This window comes from Helicoverpa armigera, chromosome 23, assembly GCF_030705265.1.
Source record: "Helicoverpa armigera isolate CAAS_96S chromosome 23, ASM3070526v1, whole genome shotgun sequence".
Lineage (NCBI taxonomy): Eukaryota > Metazoa > Arthropoda > Insecta > Lepidoptera > Noctuidae > Helicoverpa > Helicoverpa armigera.
This window is the reverse complement of record NC_087142.1, coordinates 8552262-8571155: the sequence shown is the minus strand read 5'-3', so window position 1 is coordinate 8571155 and position 18894 is coordinate 8552262. Positions and strand designations below refer to the sequence as shown.

At 33.5% G+C, this 18894-nt stretch overlaps 1 protein-coding gene across 1 annotated transcript; it reads left to right on the top strand.

Moving 5' to 3' along the window:
- Positions 1-615: 615 nt before the first annotated feature.
- On the top strand, positions 616-2433 carry LOC110374028 (uncharacterized). The gene is made up of 2 exons (XM_021331550.3): positions 616-796; positions 989-2433. The coding sequence occupies exon 2, from the start codon at positions 997-999 to the stop codon at positions 2323-2325; it is 1329 nt and encodes a 442-aa protein (XP_021187225.3). The 5' UTR covers positions 616-796; positions 989-996; the 3' UTR covers positions 2326-2433.
- The last annotated feature ends 16461 nt before the right edge of the window (positions 2434-18894 follow it).

Below are 18894 nucleotides of genomic sequence, written 5' to 3'. Positions count from 1 at the left end.
CGTAAACGTGACCCCGAGACGTGAACTCTAACTACGCTCTTTGTTTTTTTGTTTGTTTGTTCGTATGTATGTATCTCCTCGATGGAGAATCGTTATTGTACCGATAGTGGGCAGATTTTTTTTTTAATAGGGGTTTTTGGGTTTGATGTTGAGTGTAAGATGTTTTTATTTAAGCTTTGTTATTAATGGGATCATACTTTTGGAGCGTAAATTTTAGAGCCACATAGTGTTAAGGTAATCAGAAAATATTTTAAATGTATATTCGTAACGTAAATAGGTAATTTGAATATATTTTTCTACTAGCTTCCGCCAGCGGCTTCGCCCGCGTGGTGTGTTGATAAAAAGTAGCCTATGTGTTAATCCAGGGTATCACCTATCTACATACCAAATTTCAATCAAATCGGTTCAGCCGTTTTTGCGTGATTGAATAACAAACATACATCCATACATTCTCACAAACTTTCACATTTATAATATAAAAAAGTAGGAAGTAAAAATCAGTTGTGCATAAAGAAAATTTTAAATATTAAAAGCTTATTTCATAGAAACTCAATGGTCGACAAAAAAGCTATTTTTAATACTTACGTCAAATTTTCATTAATCAGTATGGTCTGAAACGTCAACCAGTGTCAAATTCAAGTTCCGTTTGTAAACCCAAAACCGTTATTAAACATCAAAATTATGTGTAAAAATTAACAGGATCGCTATACCTATTCCCAAACCGAAATGTACCAAAATAACATCGTTTTATGGAAGATTAAATTGTTGCCTTTCCGCAAAGGAAGATAAAACTAATGTAAGTTCATTGGTCGAGTATTGCGTTTTGGTTAGTGACGAAGATTCAACGTTATGAGTTTTTTACCGTATTGCCGAAGTATAGCTACGTAAATAGAGACCCTTAATGTTTGCTTTGTAGTGTAAAATATTTATTATAAATAGCCATCTTGTGTTTGATACCAGTTAAAATGATATTATTGTACGGTTTCAGCTGCCACAATGGAGCAGATCTTCATGATCGAAGTATTCGTCAAGAGAATAGTCTTGAAGATAGAACCACCAGAGAAAGATGAATACGAATTGGCAATGGAGGAGGAGGAGAGGAAGAGGGAAGCAGAACGTCTTGCTGCCCTCGAAGCTGCTCAGAAAGGCAAGAAAGGAAAGAAAGGAAAAAAAGGCGGCGCTAAGAAGGCCAAAAAAGGGAAAAAAGGTAAAAAAGGAAAGAAAGAACCTCCAGGCCCATCAGAAGAAGAAATGAAGTTTATGCAAACTTGCACGATGCAGATGAACTGTCTTCCCATTTTCGATTTCTACGTGGCTCATGACAACTTTGTTCCACCACCACCACCACCTCCTCCAGAAAAAAAAGGTAAAAAGGGTAAAAAAGCTAAACCCAAGAAAGGGAAAAAGGGCAAGGCTAAAGGGATACCCCCTCGGAAGATTGAGCTCCCGTCTGAACCTTTGCCCCAACCCCCGTACTTTGGCGTCGGCAATTCAGTCATGTTTCTGTCAAGACCTTCAAAATTAGAGGATGTGTTACGGAAAACTCCAGTGTATATCACTGTCTGGAACAGAGATCAAGACATGGGCTGCATTGGTTTCTGCATTGTGGAATGGCACGAATCATTTTTTGAATGTCTTCATAAAGCCGCGGAATTGAATCCAATCAATTTCGAACAAGCAGAATATAGAGATACTAAACAGCCAGAAATGGTGACCAATACAGTTGAAATGGTACGCCCACTGCAGTGCGAGGAAGATTTGAAAGCGTCAGGTGAAGTCGAATTTTATATCCGTCTGTCGTGTTTAGGCAACAGAGTGATGAGTTACTTTGTGTCGTTGCCGGAGATGGAGCGTATTCCTGGAAGAAAGTATCTGTGTGATGACTTGAAACTTAAGGATATAGAGGTTGTAAGGCACTGGGAAGGTACTGTCATAGATGAAGTACCACCTGTAGCATATTTCTTCAGTGCTCCTGACATAACTAGAGAGCCGATCAAACCAGTCGAAGAGTTCGTGCAGTACGAAGAATTCGTTGCTCCATTTTCACAGAGCGAATTGGCAATTTTGTCCATGGGCTTCCCTAAGGGGCCTTGTGGTGGTACTAATTGCTTGAAGAGAATGGAGTATAGAGGCAGTCAGCATCAATTTATTCCAGGGGAGGTTATTAAAGGGAAGTACCAGCATGGTCAGTTTGTTAATAAGCGAGATGTGCACGGCCCCTGTGGGAGACTAGATTGTCCTCTAGCGAAGAAGGTTCGTGCCTACCTTTGTAGCGAAGGCAGTTACAAACCATGCAAAAAGCCTTGTTGTACTGATTATTACTAGTTTGGAAACAGGTTTATTTTAGTAGGTATAGATGTTCAAATTTGTTATAGTTAGCAATAAGATTATGTATAACAATACAATAATAGACTTAACAATAAAAATCGTACCATATCATTGATGGTTTTCTCTTTTGCCCTTTTAATCGAGAAGTCCTTATTTTTACATCGTGAAGTACGAATATCTCTTTCAATCGAAATTTTAAATTATTTTTTAAGTACTTTTTGTTTCAAAACACAAGTCTTGGTGGACAAAAACAAGTAAGGTAATGATTCATTTAGTACACTTTCTCTTGGCTTCGCACCCAAGGCTAATGGGGGCAAAACAATTATTGCATGAGATCATCGCTCATCGTCAGGTCATTATTCCGAATCGAAACTTAATAAAATAATATCAATGTTTGTGTTTATTAAAGTTACACTTACTTATACTTATTTATCAACCACAAAAGAAGTTTATTCCTGTGAAAGACTCATTTGATAGTAAGTAAAACAAAAGGGAATTGGCTGATATCAACCCATTTATGTGCGAAAAACATAGATCAATATTTTTCAAATTGTTTATACAATAATAAAGTTTGAATTAAATGATTAAAACTTCCTTGAAAAAATCCCCTTGTCCCTTGCATAGTTCATTCATTTTATAATTATTATGTAAATACATACTAAATGAACCCAATAAATGATAATAACGAATCAACTCAATAAGAAAAGCATTTAGAATGTACCTTAAATATGTGACGTTATTATTGAGAAAGTTGATATTGTTAGTTCATTTTGGGTCACTAAATAAACGGGACGACCCGAACAAATTCGCGAACAAAATGCAGTCAAACATTCGTAATAACACGTTTTTAACAACAATGGCCATTTAAAATGCCATAAAAAATCCTTCATGTCCTAATTACGGTTTTATCTTCATCCGCCAAGCGTGACGGTGTCCAAATCCCACTAATGATGACAATGATTTTCGAAACCACTTTATCTTTACCATCCACAAAGTCTAAACTAGTCCTTATCTCTATGATACTAAGGGCGTTCTTAGTAGATGTAGTTGTAATCGTAACTTGGTAAACAAGACATGATATGGGCCAAGGAAATTAAGTTTGTAAATCTTGCGTGCTGATGATTTTCTCGGAAACGGATTTTCTGAGTGTATTAAGGATTGTGTTGTAACTTATAAGTGTAATCTAACGTTTGTAGGTTATGAATGTTATTTTTAATATCCGTTTATCCTTGTTCTTTGCTTGAATTTTTAATTTTGGATGATGCCAGTAGGCTTGGCCAGTTTTACAAGGAATGAATCTGAAACCTAACTCAAATCGCACTGCCGACTGGTAAAGTATAATATGAGTACTCTAATACATAGGTACTTCCTGCCAATTCTTTTAGGTACAATATAAGTGGTTTTTAACTCCAGCTTCTAAAAATGAGTATATACTCTCTTGAAAACAACATGAAACTTTTTCATATTTTTCAGACTGCTTTTCTACACATACAACAAAGCCAACGAGACATTCACATAACAATTATTTTTTATCAAAAAGACCTTGCAACTATAGTTGCATACAAAAGCGCATAATGTTGCATTGTTTATGCCAATTTGAATGCATTAGACTAATCGTCGCGGTCGTTTAGGACAATGATGCTTAAACTGTGTAGTATGTAGCAAGAGTTGGTAATGAGGTTTACTGAAAGAGAAGTAGATAAGCGCCCCAATTGGACAGGCAAATGATTTTCATTACTTATTTTTTCAAAATGGTTAAAAACACTGTGGGCTTTGGAAGAGCGTGTAAATTCATAGTGTATAGAAAGAAAACTGAGAAATTTATGTACATGTTGTTTTATAAATTATGTTTCTGAGTAATTATGATTGCATGTTCATTATGGTTAGATGTCGTTTGACCTATTTTTACTTTGGTATTTACTACGTTTTACAATGAGGTACTCCAATAGACCCAAGATTATGATGTCACAATGTTGTGTCTTCAAAGATTCGCTTTAGCATCGCTTTTTTATTGATTTATATTATTTTCTTTTTTAACTACACAAAAGGCAAAAGTTCGATTAAAAGTTCTGCCATTCCTATTGCCGTAGAACTTAATAAAGAACTTTGAGTAACACTGGATAAACTACAAACTGAATTATGTCGACTTGTGATGTATGGTAATTAAACTCGTCGTGGAAACTTCCTATGTAAAACCTATGTGTATAGCTTTTATTGCGTTAGAGGACTTGCACACTGCGACTTTTTGAACCGACACGTTACACGTTAAATGCCTTAGACGATGCAATTTTTTATATATTTCCGTAATGTGTAAATCCAGTCAATTGAGAAATTCCTCCATTTTGAAGTCTACTCAAATCATTAGAGCTTATTTTCATAGCTCATTGATAAAATTACCTACTAAATCATGTGTGAAACAAAGTCTTTCACAGTGTATATTGGTTAGTCTATCCTCGATAAATACCAAAAAAATATACAGGTTTTTTCACATGTGAGTTATTACATAGCAAAGTAGGTGATTTTATAATCGTGTAAAATAATCGCAACAATATCATTATGAATTCGCCTTTACTAATTGAGTTATGAATTATTACTCGCAGTACAATAATGACTGCGATAATGTGTGTCAATGTAGATAATATTGTACTGCATTTAAATTACGACTTGATGTGTCTAACAGATGTAGTAATATCGCTAATAACCTATTTGTAAAAGATTTTAATGTTATCTTATAAGAGTAGCCACACACTGCTGACTAAAAAGTCGGTCGACCGTTAAGCCAATGGATGGCAATTTTTTAACCAATTCACCTGTCCATGATGCAGACATAATATTTAAACAATATCAGCCTTACTGCAAAAACTTAAACGTCTGTTGAACACTTGTCTAAAAAAAGGTTTGGCTGCAAAACTGACCTTATTTTAATGTTATAATTTTTCATTTTTTAGACAAGTGTTCAACAGAAGTTTAAGTTTTTGTGGTACGACGGTATGTATCGCATATGACTCCTGGAACAGGAAAGTTATAGAAAATCTTAATTCCAATCAAAGTTTTCAGTTTTTCTGATACCGGCTAAAAAGATCTTTGTAATGTGTGTAGGTGCTATCATTCATCTTCATACTGATTTATGAGCCCAAACAAACTATCGGCCAACTAAAAGTTTGCCGTGTACTCTAAAGGTTTCTTTAGAAATATGTTTTATGAAAGAAGCCCTTTGTTTTTCGCGTTATCTGTACTTTTCTGTATTTCTTTGTGTTGTAATGATGATTATTTAAATGACGTGCATAGATTTAATGTTATCTACATATCTATAGTAATAAATGAATGGTCAATTAGAGTTATAACCCAGATTTATATATGAATATTCATTTTGTTTTACCAGGAAAGATTAATTATTGTAAGTCAAGCTAAGATTTTTTGGTCGGTGATATTTTCTCGTTATATTACAATATCAGTATTTTCCAATATTCTAATAATTGATAACGGGGGAAACTGAGCTACTATGTAAAAATATATTATGAGTATGTTTATAGCCAAAACGAATGCTTTTAAGCTTTCCTTCCGCGTGGTTTAAGCTTTTAAAGCTACGGTTAAACGCCTGAAGAAAGGGAATAGCAAGAACCTTCCTTGCGTTAAAGCCTTCTTAGCTTTGTGAGTTTACAAGAATAAAACCAAGACTGCTTTTTCATTATTAAAATAAACTTATGTATTTGTGTTACAACTGTTTGACGCTTGTAAACATTATAATAGTGTTGTATTAATATTAAAAACTTAGTTCGAAATATTACCTCTCGCTTTCAGTAGTGTACCGGATAACTTGTATGTACCAAGTAAATAATAAGTAAACTAAATAAAAAATAAGCTTTCCCCAAAAAATACTATGTTCGCAGCCGGTTTTTAACCGCAACGTCGAAATAAGAAGATTAATGTTATTGATCAGTATTCATCAGATGCTTTCTTCTAACTTTATTACTTTCCTATTTTTCTCATTGAAATAGCTTAGTATTGATATTGTTACGGATTCACTTGTTTTACAGGCTTTTGTTTTCCAGTCGTATGACTCAACGTAGGGGAATCGGATACTCAATAGCGTTTATAGATGTGGACAACCTGTCATTAGCTTTAATGTTTATTTCAATACTGTTGTTTATAAGTATGTAAAAATGTTTCAGTGTGTAGGTAATGACGCTTTGTTACAAACCATGATAACATAAGTACTAAATTTAATAGGTACTGTTCTGTATGTACTGTATCATCTATATTGTCTTGAGCATTGAAGTTACAAATGAAAAGCTAAAAATAGCGTGAACTTCGGTTGATAGCTGATGATCTAGGTACCTCTATAATTTCCTAATATCGTTTTAAAAATTCTAATAGAGCTATTGAATAATATCTTCCCATTTAAAATTGTGTCTATGTAAAATAGTCACCTATTTAGAAATAACTAGCCGTTTTCCGCGGTTTCACCCGCGTCCCGTGGTAACTACTGCCCGTAACGGGATAAAATATAGCCTATCTTACAAGTGGATAATGTAGCTTTCGAATGGTGAAAGAATTTTTGAAAACGGTCCAGTAGTTTTTGAGCCTATTCATTACAACCAAACAAACAAACAAAGTTTTCCTCTTTATAATATTAGTATAGATAAATTACTAAGTATGTGTGCAAGCTATAACTTAAAAGCACAATATTAAACACTTATCACCAATTTAATCACATAACTTATATCACAGGCATGACTCAATAGCGTAGCTTTTCAAGCTGATAAAATTTTCAAAACGTCACATAAGCCACTTTCCACCTTACTCCTTTAAACTTAAGGCTGATTTTCATTTGTCAAGTGAAATACTGATGAAATGAACTTGCTAGTTTACGTTGATGATGAATCATCATGGATCTTTGTGGGTGTGGCTTTAACGAGTTTGGATTTTGATAAAAGAATTGGCAAAAGTGTGATTCTTAGAAGCAATATACAAGGTTTGTGGTTGATTTTATTTATTGTTTGAATAGTTGATTTAAATCATTAGTTAATTATTGCAGGTTCTAATTTGTTTGTATATATATTGTTGATTCTGGTTTTAGTTATGAATTGCAAATTAATCTAATTAGCTTTCTACGTAATCACAAATTAAGACAAATGTACCTAAATGCTACCCAATAGGTAGAGAAGGTTTTTGTCCACTACAAGCAAGTTAAGATCATATGTATAAGTAAGTAGTCACCAGACGTTGGCTGATCTAAAACTTACCTAAATGTACCACTGGACACACAAAAAAATCACTATCTTATTAATTGAAAAACACCATAATTGTGGGTTAAAATCCTACCTGCAATTGGGTCAAACAATTTCGAACTGATCCGATCTGTACCACCAATTTTGCATCATCTCACTATCCTCAAAAAAAGTTGCTTCGTTTAACATCTCAACACAAGATTGGCAAACAGGTTAGTGAATCATAGTGATATTGAGTTTGTGGACGTGACCCGAATAGTAATAACTAATGACCGTTGACTGACAAACTGACATAACCGGTGTGCGTTGTGGTTGTAAAAAAAATTGTAAACAATGACTCATTTGGTTGTTTGGTGGATGGCAACCAGATTGGCGATTGTTAAGCGACTGTTGCTACGGTATATGGGAAGACAGATGATGATGACTAAGAAGTTGGAGATTTCCAAGTGCTAGTGAACTAGTGCTAGGTGACTACATCAAACATCCAAATTCATACACAAATGTTTGACTCACGCGTAGAAATAAATATCTTTTCTTTAGTTTAGTTCTCAAAGCTTTCTTTCACAAGGGAATTCCTGCGTAAATCATGAAGGGTGAGAGTTTTTATGGAGGGTAGGTAGAATATGGATGTTTTCTCCTTTTTGAAGCAAAAACTACTGGCTGGGTTTTAATGAAACTTGCCAATAATATAAGTATAGTTTTTATATCGGAATAACCCTTCTGAAGCTTACCATATCCATATAATACATCATGCATCATAATCATCACATCATAGTGCTCTTTGATACCCATATTACGTAAACCAAATCTCTATACATATGTCAATGCCCGTTTGTTCAAATACACTTAAAAAGAGAGAACTTTTTGTCTGTTTGTCATGATATGTTTGTTCGGTAACTGCACTGTTTGATGGGGTCATAACTAAATTGTTTAATTAAGACCCCATTGGTCCACCTGTTACAATTTGTTGTGTTTTATTTGAATAGTTTCAATATCATTTTCGTATTGATAGACAATCATGATGAATCTATGTTATGTACGGGTTATAAAAAGTCCGGTATTCCAAGGTATTTGCCTATATGTCATCCAATAATTTTGTGGTTGCAGCACAGGGCTCGTTATCTGCGGGTTTATTTAAAGGAGTGACACCTTCTCCCATATTATGAAGAGAGCCCTGGTACACATAAGACACTATCGGGAACAATATAGAACAATAAAAGAACGTCTAAGTACCAAAGTTATATCATGACGGTTAAAAACTATTTAATTAAGAGATATCATTTATCGTATATAACAAATGACTAGCAACAAAGCTGTAATGCACAACATTAAAATTTTAGCAATTCCAATTAACAAATAACAAAACCATCACAGGCAATTTAAACAATGCATAAAATACATACAAAAGCTAACTTCACAACAAAACTCTAAAACGACAAACAATTTAATCAAACGCGACACTAATAAAAGTATAATTAAAATTTAGAGCAACACAGAGCTAAATAATTAGCATGCATTATGAAATATTTTGTCCACAAAATTATTAATTAATTTTGTTAAACCACAGTGTTTGGGACAAAAACGTGTATTCGAAGTTTTAATTGATTTCACCATGTGGGGTTTCATTAGGCACTAATTGTGTGAAGTATGTCCTTATGCAGGGACCTTTGGGACCTTTTTGTATTGAATCCTTTTGAAAAGCTGAAGTTTTAATTTATTGGCATCAAAAGAATTTTAGGAAGAGAGGATAGGTAATGTGTATTAAAACCACATTAAAAACGGTTCACTCGTTTAAGAGTTATGGTACTACGGCCAGACTGACAGGCAGACTCGACAAAGCTGTCAATATTATCGCACCAATTATTAAAGCATAAAAGAAAAACCATATTTCTTCTCAGGTATTTATGACTTCAGAAGTTGAAATCACACACAGTTTTTATCATACTTCACTTAATAATAGTAAGACACGCTATCTTTTCAAGTCTGTATCATGTGTTTTCAATGACTATGACTCACCAGTGAGTTCCGCTAGAAGATTTTTTGTTCAGCCAATGAGAACGTAAAATCTGAAGTGAAGAACACGCACTGTGCAAGCGTGATGATCAATGCTTGATCATTTTAGTTCTATACTTGAAAATACTTTGTCATACAATGAGAAATCGTATAACGTTGTTCATAGTGCTACTGGTACCTACAGCGAGTACCTTACTCGCCAAAGCAGCCCTAACCAGAGCCATCCGTATTAAAAATGATATACGTATTAACATTGTTGTGTTTACATATTGTTTTTGGTGTTCCGCACAATTTGCAAAAGAATTACTATTTATTTTATGTTAGTAACAGATTAATATATAATTTCAACGTTAACTTTATTTGAACACGCAGTTACACGTCATACCATGATTGTAAATAATGTAATTTTTAAATAGTGTTTAGTTCTTAGCTGTCGTATTAGGATAAGAGATCCTGTAAATAAATAAATATTAACTGTAGAAAATAATCAATCTGGTCTATTATGGTACAGGAGTTAATACTGGCAAGTATTTTATTACGAACTTCACTCAAATTGTTCTGGTTTTCCTACAATAAGTCAGGTAAAATTTATCACAAGAGGTCTAAGTCCAAATATATGGCGATTTTGAAACAAATCATACACGTAAGAAATAACATGAATTTTATATTAAATAGAAGAGACCTTAATAATGTATATCGCCAATTCATGACGTTTAAATGTCTCTCTAAAAAAACGCAAATATACCAATACTAAAACATTTCCTCACTCCAAACAGTTCCCATACAATTCGCCCAATAGATACGAAACTCGATAACTGAACAATGACTGAAGTTAAAGCTTCTTTAAATCTATTACTGACTCTTTTTTCTTTAGCAAGATAAAAAGTGACAGCAATAGATTTATTGAAGCTTTAACTTTAATGGAACTTTGTGCAACTGACGGCAAATACCCGATCTTTGTAATGTGCATACTACCATTGATCTTCATACTGCTTTATAAGCCCAAACAAGCTATCTGCCGACTAAAAGTTTACCGTGTATTCTAGAGGTTTCTTAAGAAATATGTTTTATGAAAGAAACCCTTTGTTTTTCGCGTTATCTGTACTTTTCTGTATTTCTTTGTGTTGTAATGATGATTATTTAAATGACGTGCATAGATTTAATGTAATCTATTTATGGTAATAATAAATGAATAGTTAATTCGAGTTATAACCCAGATTTGTATAAGTATATGAATATTCATCATGTTGTACCAGGAAAGATTAATTATTGTAAGTCAAGCTAAGATATTTTGGTCGGTGAAATAGTATTTCCCGCTATATAACAATAACAGTATTTTTATGTCCTATTAATTGACAAAACAGGAAACTGTGTTTCTGTATAAAAATATTATGAGTTAGTAGGTTTATAGCCAATACGAATGTTTTTAAGCTTTTCTTCTTCCGTGGTTTAAGCTTTTGAACTTATGGTTAAACGCCTGAAGAAAGGGAATAGCAAGAACCTTCCTTGCGTTAAAGCCTTCTTAGCTTTGGAAGCTTATAAGAACAGAACCAAGATTTTTAAGATTTTTAGAACTGTAAGTTGCTTGTAAACAATATAATAGTGCTGTATTAAAATTAAAAACTTAGTTCGAAATATATCTTATCGCTTTTAGCAGTGCATCGGGTAAGTTTTGTATAACTAGGTAAGTAAATACTTAATTTTAAAAAGACTTTCCTACAAAAAAGTCTAAGTAGCCGGTCTTTATACCCTCGGCGTTGAAATAATGTTATGATATTGACCAGTATTCATCAGATATCCAAATTTAGGTATGTATGTCTTTCTCGTAACTTTTTAACAAACCTATTTTGTTGATTGAAATAACTTAGTATTGATATTAATACGGGTTTGCTTTATTCCACAATATTTACAGGCTTTTGTTTCCAATGAGTATGACTCAACGTAGGGGAATAGGATACTCAATAGCGTTTATAGATGTGAACAACCTGTCATTAGCTTTAATGTTTATTTCAAGTCTATTGTTTGTAAGTATGTAGAAAAGTTTCAGTGTGTAGGTATTGAATGTCGCTTTGTTACAAATCACGATAACATAGGTACTACAATAGGTATTGTCTGTATCATCTATATTGTCTAAATTATTGAAGTCATAAACGAAAAGCTGAAAATGGCTTGAACTTCGATTGACAGCTGATGATCAACCTCATTAAAATCCTAATATCGTTTTAAAAAATCTAACAGAGTTATTGAATAAAATCTTCTCATTTAAAACTGTGCCTATGTAAAATAGTTACCTATTTAGAAATAATAAATTACTAAATATGCGTGTAAGCTATAACTTAAAAGCACAATATTAAACACTTATCACAAATTTAATCACATAAGTTATATCACAGGCATGACTCAATAGCTCAGCTTTTCAAGCTGATAAAATTTTCAAAACGACACGTAAGCCACATTACACCTTACAGGCCTTTCAATAGGGTTCATTTTTATGTGGCAAGTGAAATACTGATGAAATGAACTTGCTAGCTTACGTTGATGATGAATCATCATGTATCTTTGTGGGTGTGGCTTTAACGAGTTGGATTTTGATAAAAAAAATTGGCAAAAGTGTGATTCTTAGAATCAATACACAAGGTTTGCGGTTGATTTTATTTATCGTTTGAATGGGGTGATTAAAATTATTGATTTAATTAGGTGGGCATTAGGTAGGTAATTTTTTAAGAAAATAGTATTTCTGGTTTTAGTAGTTTTATTAGTTATTTACGTAATCACAAATTAAGACAAATGTAAATGCTACCTAATACTTAGAGAAGATTAGTGGTTTTTGTATGCAACGACAAACAAGTTAACAATTCGTAATAAGACTTTGGCTGACCTGAAACTTACCTAAACATTGTATGCATAACATGCACTGTACACATTAGGGTGGAGTGATTTTATTTTTTTTGAATTTTTGCTTCGGCATACCTGTATAAAGTTGCTATTTTAGGTCATTACTAAATACGAGAAAGCTCAGTTTGTTTACGTCAAGTTTAGAGGTGCCCCCATCATCGTAAAGTTTTGAAAATTTGCGCAAATTCCATAAAATCGCAAACATTGTATAAACTCGGAATTATATTCTTAGCGATGCTTTATTAGTGTAAACTAAACAAGATTCAACTGGAAACGTGTTTGTTCTGATCGGTAGGTAACGGGGTGCGGGGAAGGGGTATTTTTTATTTCACTCCCTCACATCAAAGAAATGGCATTAGCCAACTACGCGCGTACACGAGCTCACTTGTTTGTCGTGCACTTAGGTACTTGACACATCGAATCTGACGGCTGGGAACAAATACATATATTGTAAGTAATATTTTTCACATTCAAAACTTGCAGTTTCGGTTATAACCGTAGTACTATTAAAAGTATTCTTTGTCTTAATTACAGAAATATGTTGCAAGTTAAAACACGACAAATGTCAAGCTGTCCTGCCTCTGGTTTGCCAGAAAAGTTACCTGTTTCCCAGTTACCAACTTACAACGACATTATGAAATATTATTTATTTATCAAAAATGAATTGAAGCCTGATATAGCAACAAAAGAGCCAACAGTTCATGAAATATCTGAAAGGCTGGCTCAAGAAGTTTTATAAATATGGCAAAATCGTCGCTGCCAACTGTAAGTTTCAAAAGAATCCTACAATTGATTCGCGTTTATCATGACAAATACAGATGCTTAATGAAACCATATCGAGGCCGTCAAACGGACATTAAATACCAAGAAAAAAATAATAAATTCATATCAGACTCTCATAGTTTCTTTGATATTTGTAGCTGCAAATGCAAAGTTATATCGGATTGTAACTGTCCTAAAGAATGTCGCATTCCCAAGGAGGAAGTTGTTTTTTTATTGGATCAAAGAACGACCAGAAAAATGATGATAGGCGGTGTCGATGTGGCTACAGCGGCAAAATAAGAAAAACAAGAAAGAAAAGAAAAAGCTTTATATCGCAGTAGAGAGGTAAACTATTTTGATAAACCTTGTTGTTCTCGTTCATTGACTGATGATTTTGTAACAGAAAGCAGCAGCTCATGCGATAGTTTGCTTGTGCCATCTACTAGTCCTCAGTATAAAAACCCAGAACAGGTAAAACATAAAGCTTCGCCACCTAATAAAAAAAAAACGATTGAATTTAACCTCATTAGCTCTTGCATGCGATCGTACTGGAGTTTCGGATAGAGCCGCTGCTATTATAGCTTCTTCTGTCTTGAAAGATGTTGGCATTATTGAAACCTTGAAAAATGTGGTCAAGAACGGTCTCAGCATATGTCAGATTATTGATTTTCCATGTCACACTCAAGCAGTAGAGCGCTGCATCAAGTTGGTGACAGAAGCATCAAATGCAGTTTGTGGAGATAATAAAAGAGACGGTTTCATTAGAGCGACACTGCTTTCGCGTAAACGAATGCCTACTTTTAATACGAAAAAACAGTTTGATATGTAAGTTTGCTTTTTTAATGTTTAATTTTTGCAATTAATAGAAAAATTGGATTTTTTTATATTTTTTATTTTCATCTCCTCTGGGGCACCTCAAAATATTGCGACTGGTAAGTCAAATTTTGTACACTTGTTTTGAATATTATAAGACAACTTTTCATCCCTATTCCGTTGAGAAAAAACGATTTTTTTTTTGCTCCATACATTTTCGCTCCACCCTAGTACACATATTAAAAAACAGACACGATCTTAATTTTTATAAACACCATTATTACGTGTTTAGAACCTACCTGCAATTGGGTCAAGAAATGTCGAACCCAACCGATCCGAACCACCAATTTTGCATCATCTTCCAAATCGCGAAAAAAGTTGCTTCGTTCAACATCTCAACACCAGATTGGCAAACAGGTTAGTGAATCATAGTGATATTGAGTTTGTGGACGTGACCCGAATAGTAATAACTAATGACCGTTGAAACTGACATAACCGGTGTGCTTGTGGTTGTAAAAAAAATTGTAAACAATGAGTCACTTTGCTGTTTGGTGGATGGTAACAAGATTGGCGACTGTTAGACTGTTACTAAGGTATATGGGAAGAGAGATGATGATGACTAAGAAGTTGGAGATTTCCAAGTGCTAGGTGACTAAATAAAACATCCAAGTTCTTACATACAAATGTTTGAGCCATGCCTAGAAATAAATATAATTTCTTTAGTTTAATTTTCTAAGTTTTCTTTCACAAGAGAATTCCTACGTATATCATGAAGGCGAAAGTTTTTATGGAGGGTAGGTATAATATGGATGTTTTCTCCCCTTTGAAGCAAAACTACTGGCTGGGTTTTAATGAAACTTGCCAATAATATAAGTATAGTTTTTACATCAGAATAAGCCTTCTGAAGCTTACCATATCCATATAATAAATCATGCATCATAATCATCACATCATAATGCTCTTTCATACCCATATTACCTAAACCAAATCTCCATACATATGTCAATGTCCGCTTGTTTAAATACACTTAAAAGAGAGAACTTTTTGTCTGTTTGTCATGATATGTTTGCTCTGTAACTGCGCTGTTTGATGGGGTCATAGTAAACTGTTTAATTAAGACCCCATTGGTCCACCTGTTACAATTTGTTGTGTTTTGTTTTAATAGTTTCAATATCATTTTCTTTTTGTTGTGTTGATGGAAAACCCTGATTTATTTGTCATTTAATAATTTAGTAGCAGCTTGGACATATTGCCTTCTGTGGGGTTTTCTGAAAGAGTTACTGCTCCTGGCGCCAGAAAGAACAAAGTTAGTTTTTGTCAATAAGTCTGACACTTACTCCGGCTGTACTTTCAGCAAAAGGGAACATTTTATGGTGAAGAAAAATGATACTGCCCTATAAAATATTATGAAATAATGAATTTATTTCTTTAGCATAGAAGTTAAAAACTAATTCAGTGATAACTAGCGACGGAGGTAGAAGGTAGGTGGGAATGTTATAAATTAATTTATAATAAATATTTTATTTAAAGTAATACCGTCAGCTATTCCAACAAATAACAAAACCATCAAAGGCTTTTAAACAATACATAAAATACAAAATGGTATTCCACATATAAAGCTAACTCCACAACAAAACTCTAAAACGACAAACAATTTCATCAAACGCCACACTAATAAAAGTATAATTAAAATTTAGAGCAACACAGAGCTAAATAATTAGCATGCATTATGAAATATTTTGTCCACAAAATTATTAATTAATTTCGTAAACCACAGTGTTTGGGACAAAAACGTGTATTCGAAGTTTTAATTGTTTTCACCATGTGGGGTTTCATTAGGCACTAATTGTGTGAAGTATGTCCTTATTTAGGGACCTTTTGGGACTCTTTGAGCCCTTTTTGTATTAAATCCTTTTGAAAAGCTGAAGTTTTAATTTATTGGCATCAAAAGAATTTTAGGAGGAGAGGATAGGTACCTAATGTGTATTAAAACCACATTAAAAGCGATTCACTCGTTTAAGAGTTATGGTACTACGGCCAGACTGGCAGACAGACTCACATAGCTGTCAATATTATAGTACCAATTCTTTAAAACAGAAAAGAAAAGCCATATTCCTACTTAGGTATTTCTGACTTCAGAAGTTGAAATCATACACACAGTTTTTATCATACTTTACTTAATAATAGTAAGACACGCTATCTTTTCAAGTCTGTATCATGTGTTTTCAATGACTATGACTCACCAGTGAGTTCCGCTAGAAGATTTTTTGTTCAGCCAATGAGAACGTAAAATCTGAAGTGAAGAACACGCACTGTGCAAGCGTGATGATCAATGCTTGATCATTTTAGTTCTATACTTGAAAATACTTTGTCATACAATGAGAAATCGTATAACGTTGTTCATAGTGCTACTGGTACCTACAGCGAGTACCTTACTCGCCAAAGCAGCCCTAACCAGAGCCATCCGTATTAAAAATGATATACGTATTAACATTGTTGTGTTTACATATTGTTTTTGGTGTTCCGCACAATTTGCAAAAGAATTACTATTTATTTTATGTTAGTAACAGATTAATATATAATTTCAACGTTAACTTTATTTGAACACGCAGTTACACGTCATACCATGATTGTAAATAATGTAATTTTTAAATAGTGTTTAGTTCTTAGCTGTCGTATTAGGATAAGAGATCCTGTAAATAAATAAATATTAACTGTAGAAAATAATCAATCTGGTCTATTATGGTACAGGAGTTAATACTGGCAAGTATTTTATTACGAACTTCACTCAAATTGTTCTGGTTTTCCTACAATAAGTCAGGTAAAATTTATCACAAGAGGTCTAAGTCCAAATATATGGCGATTTTGAAACAAATCATACACGTAAGAAATAACATGAATTTTATATTAAATAGAAGAGACCTTAATAATGTATATCGCCAATTCATGACGTTTAAATGTCTCTCTAAAAAAACGCAAATATACCAATACTAAAACATTTCCTCACTCCAAACAGTTCCCATACAATTCGCCCAATAGATACGAAACTCGATAACTGAACAGTTAAACTAACCAGATGCAATCAACTGTACTGCAGTTTCATTGCAGTCCAAGTTTCGGTTCGCTGATTAAATTTGCAGTTTGCAGTGAGGTGAACGTGCGAGTTAGTAATTAGAGTAGTCAGGGGACTAGATGAAGACAACTTGGGTATGTATGATAATCTAAAAGTTTTGTAGGATACTGTGTGAGTTAAGGAAGCTGGTGAAAGACCAGGATGTGTTTGGTGACTGAATCCTGGCTACCCAACAGTTTCTATGCGTCTATTGATATGTTAATCTATGTGATTCTGCTAATTCAGGCTACTTAATGGGGCAGAAAAAGGACTCCAGGAATCCTAGATTTGAACAAGAAGTTTGAAATTGTATATCGAATACGCGAATCATGATTGAGGAAGGAAATATAAAAATTCCGATCAGCCAGAAACGAGTTCAAATAGGCCTTTGCAGGCTCTTATGAAATGCCATACCAGTTGCACGATTTCAAAAAGTAGGCCTTATGGAGTTATTCCAAGTAAAAAAATGGATAGTTTTATGATACATAGCCTTATTTTTGTTAATCTTTTATTCTTATCCGTAAAAATACAATAAATAAAACCCTTGCTACGCTTAATGACGATTCAATTAAAAGAGTTATTAAATCTTCTTAACTTTAAATCCCGACCTACCACAAAGCTTAGTCGACCGTGTCATCGTAACAAAAAGTGTAATTAAGTCAAATTCATCATTGTCACAGCCACACGCATTATGACAGTCATCTTAGAATTGCTCAACTGTGAATTGGATCGAAGTTGGACCTCTATAAGGAGATCAGACATACTCCGGCCAAAACTAGGTAAGAAGTTTCGGGTCCTTTACAATAACTTGACCTGATGTCTAAGGCTTCAGTTTAGGTAATAGGATTGGGTAACCCTACAATTAAATAATTATTGAAAATACGTATTTTGATTTTCTGCAGGACCATCCTAAACTTAAAGCTTTGTCTAACTCCAAAGGGGTCAACAACTTAATAGATAATTTTATAGGACCATAGGTGTCTACCACAACAATCAAGATTCATAAGCAGAACAAAAAATAAACTCCACTTGACAAACCAATTCAATACAGCTAATAAATAATAAAGAAAATCATAGATTACAGCATAAAGTAATCAGAGTCACAATAGAAGACATTTCAAGATTAATATTGGTCATTTTGACCATATTAACTATACTACTCAACCGGAGAATGTAAAAACCAACATATATCATGCAGCCATAAAAGAAAACAATCAATACAAAATGTTAGAAAGAAATGCTTTTACAACCGCAAAATGTAATTGTAGGTTCTCACAATTCAAAGGTCCTAATTATAATTTGAATCGTTTAGGAGTTAAATATTTTCGGCGTCAAATAGACAAAAAAAATGTTTGAAGACATCGTCTCGTGTTTGGTCAACAGAGCGGAAGAATAGAAAATGGATGGACCTGTGTATTTTGTACAAAAAATGAATAAAAGATGTGCAGACCAAAAAAAAAATGCACTTAGTGCATTTTTTTTGCACAAATCCACCGACACATAATCGTCAGTTTTCTTATTGTTTTATGAAAAAACGGTGGTTTATTTAATCGGTGATCTTGCCTTGAATCGGTGAGCCTAAGTTGCTCAAGATTTTTTTTAGATAATAATTGCCAGCTATGATTTATTAAACTTTGTAGGAAGGTATTACAATAAACCGCAATTAAATTCACTCAGCACAAATTAGTATTCACAACGCATCCTTTACTTCCTAACTAATTCTTGCGAATGAATCACTAC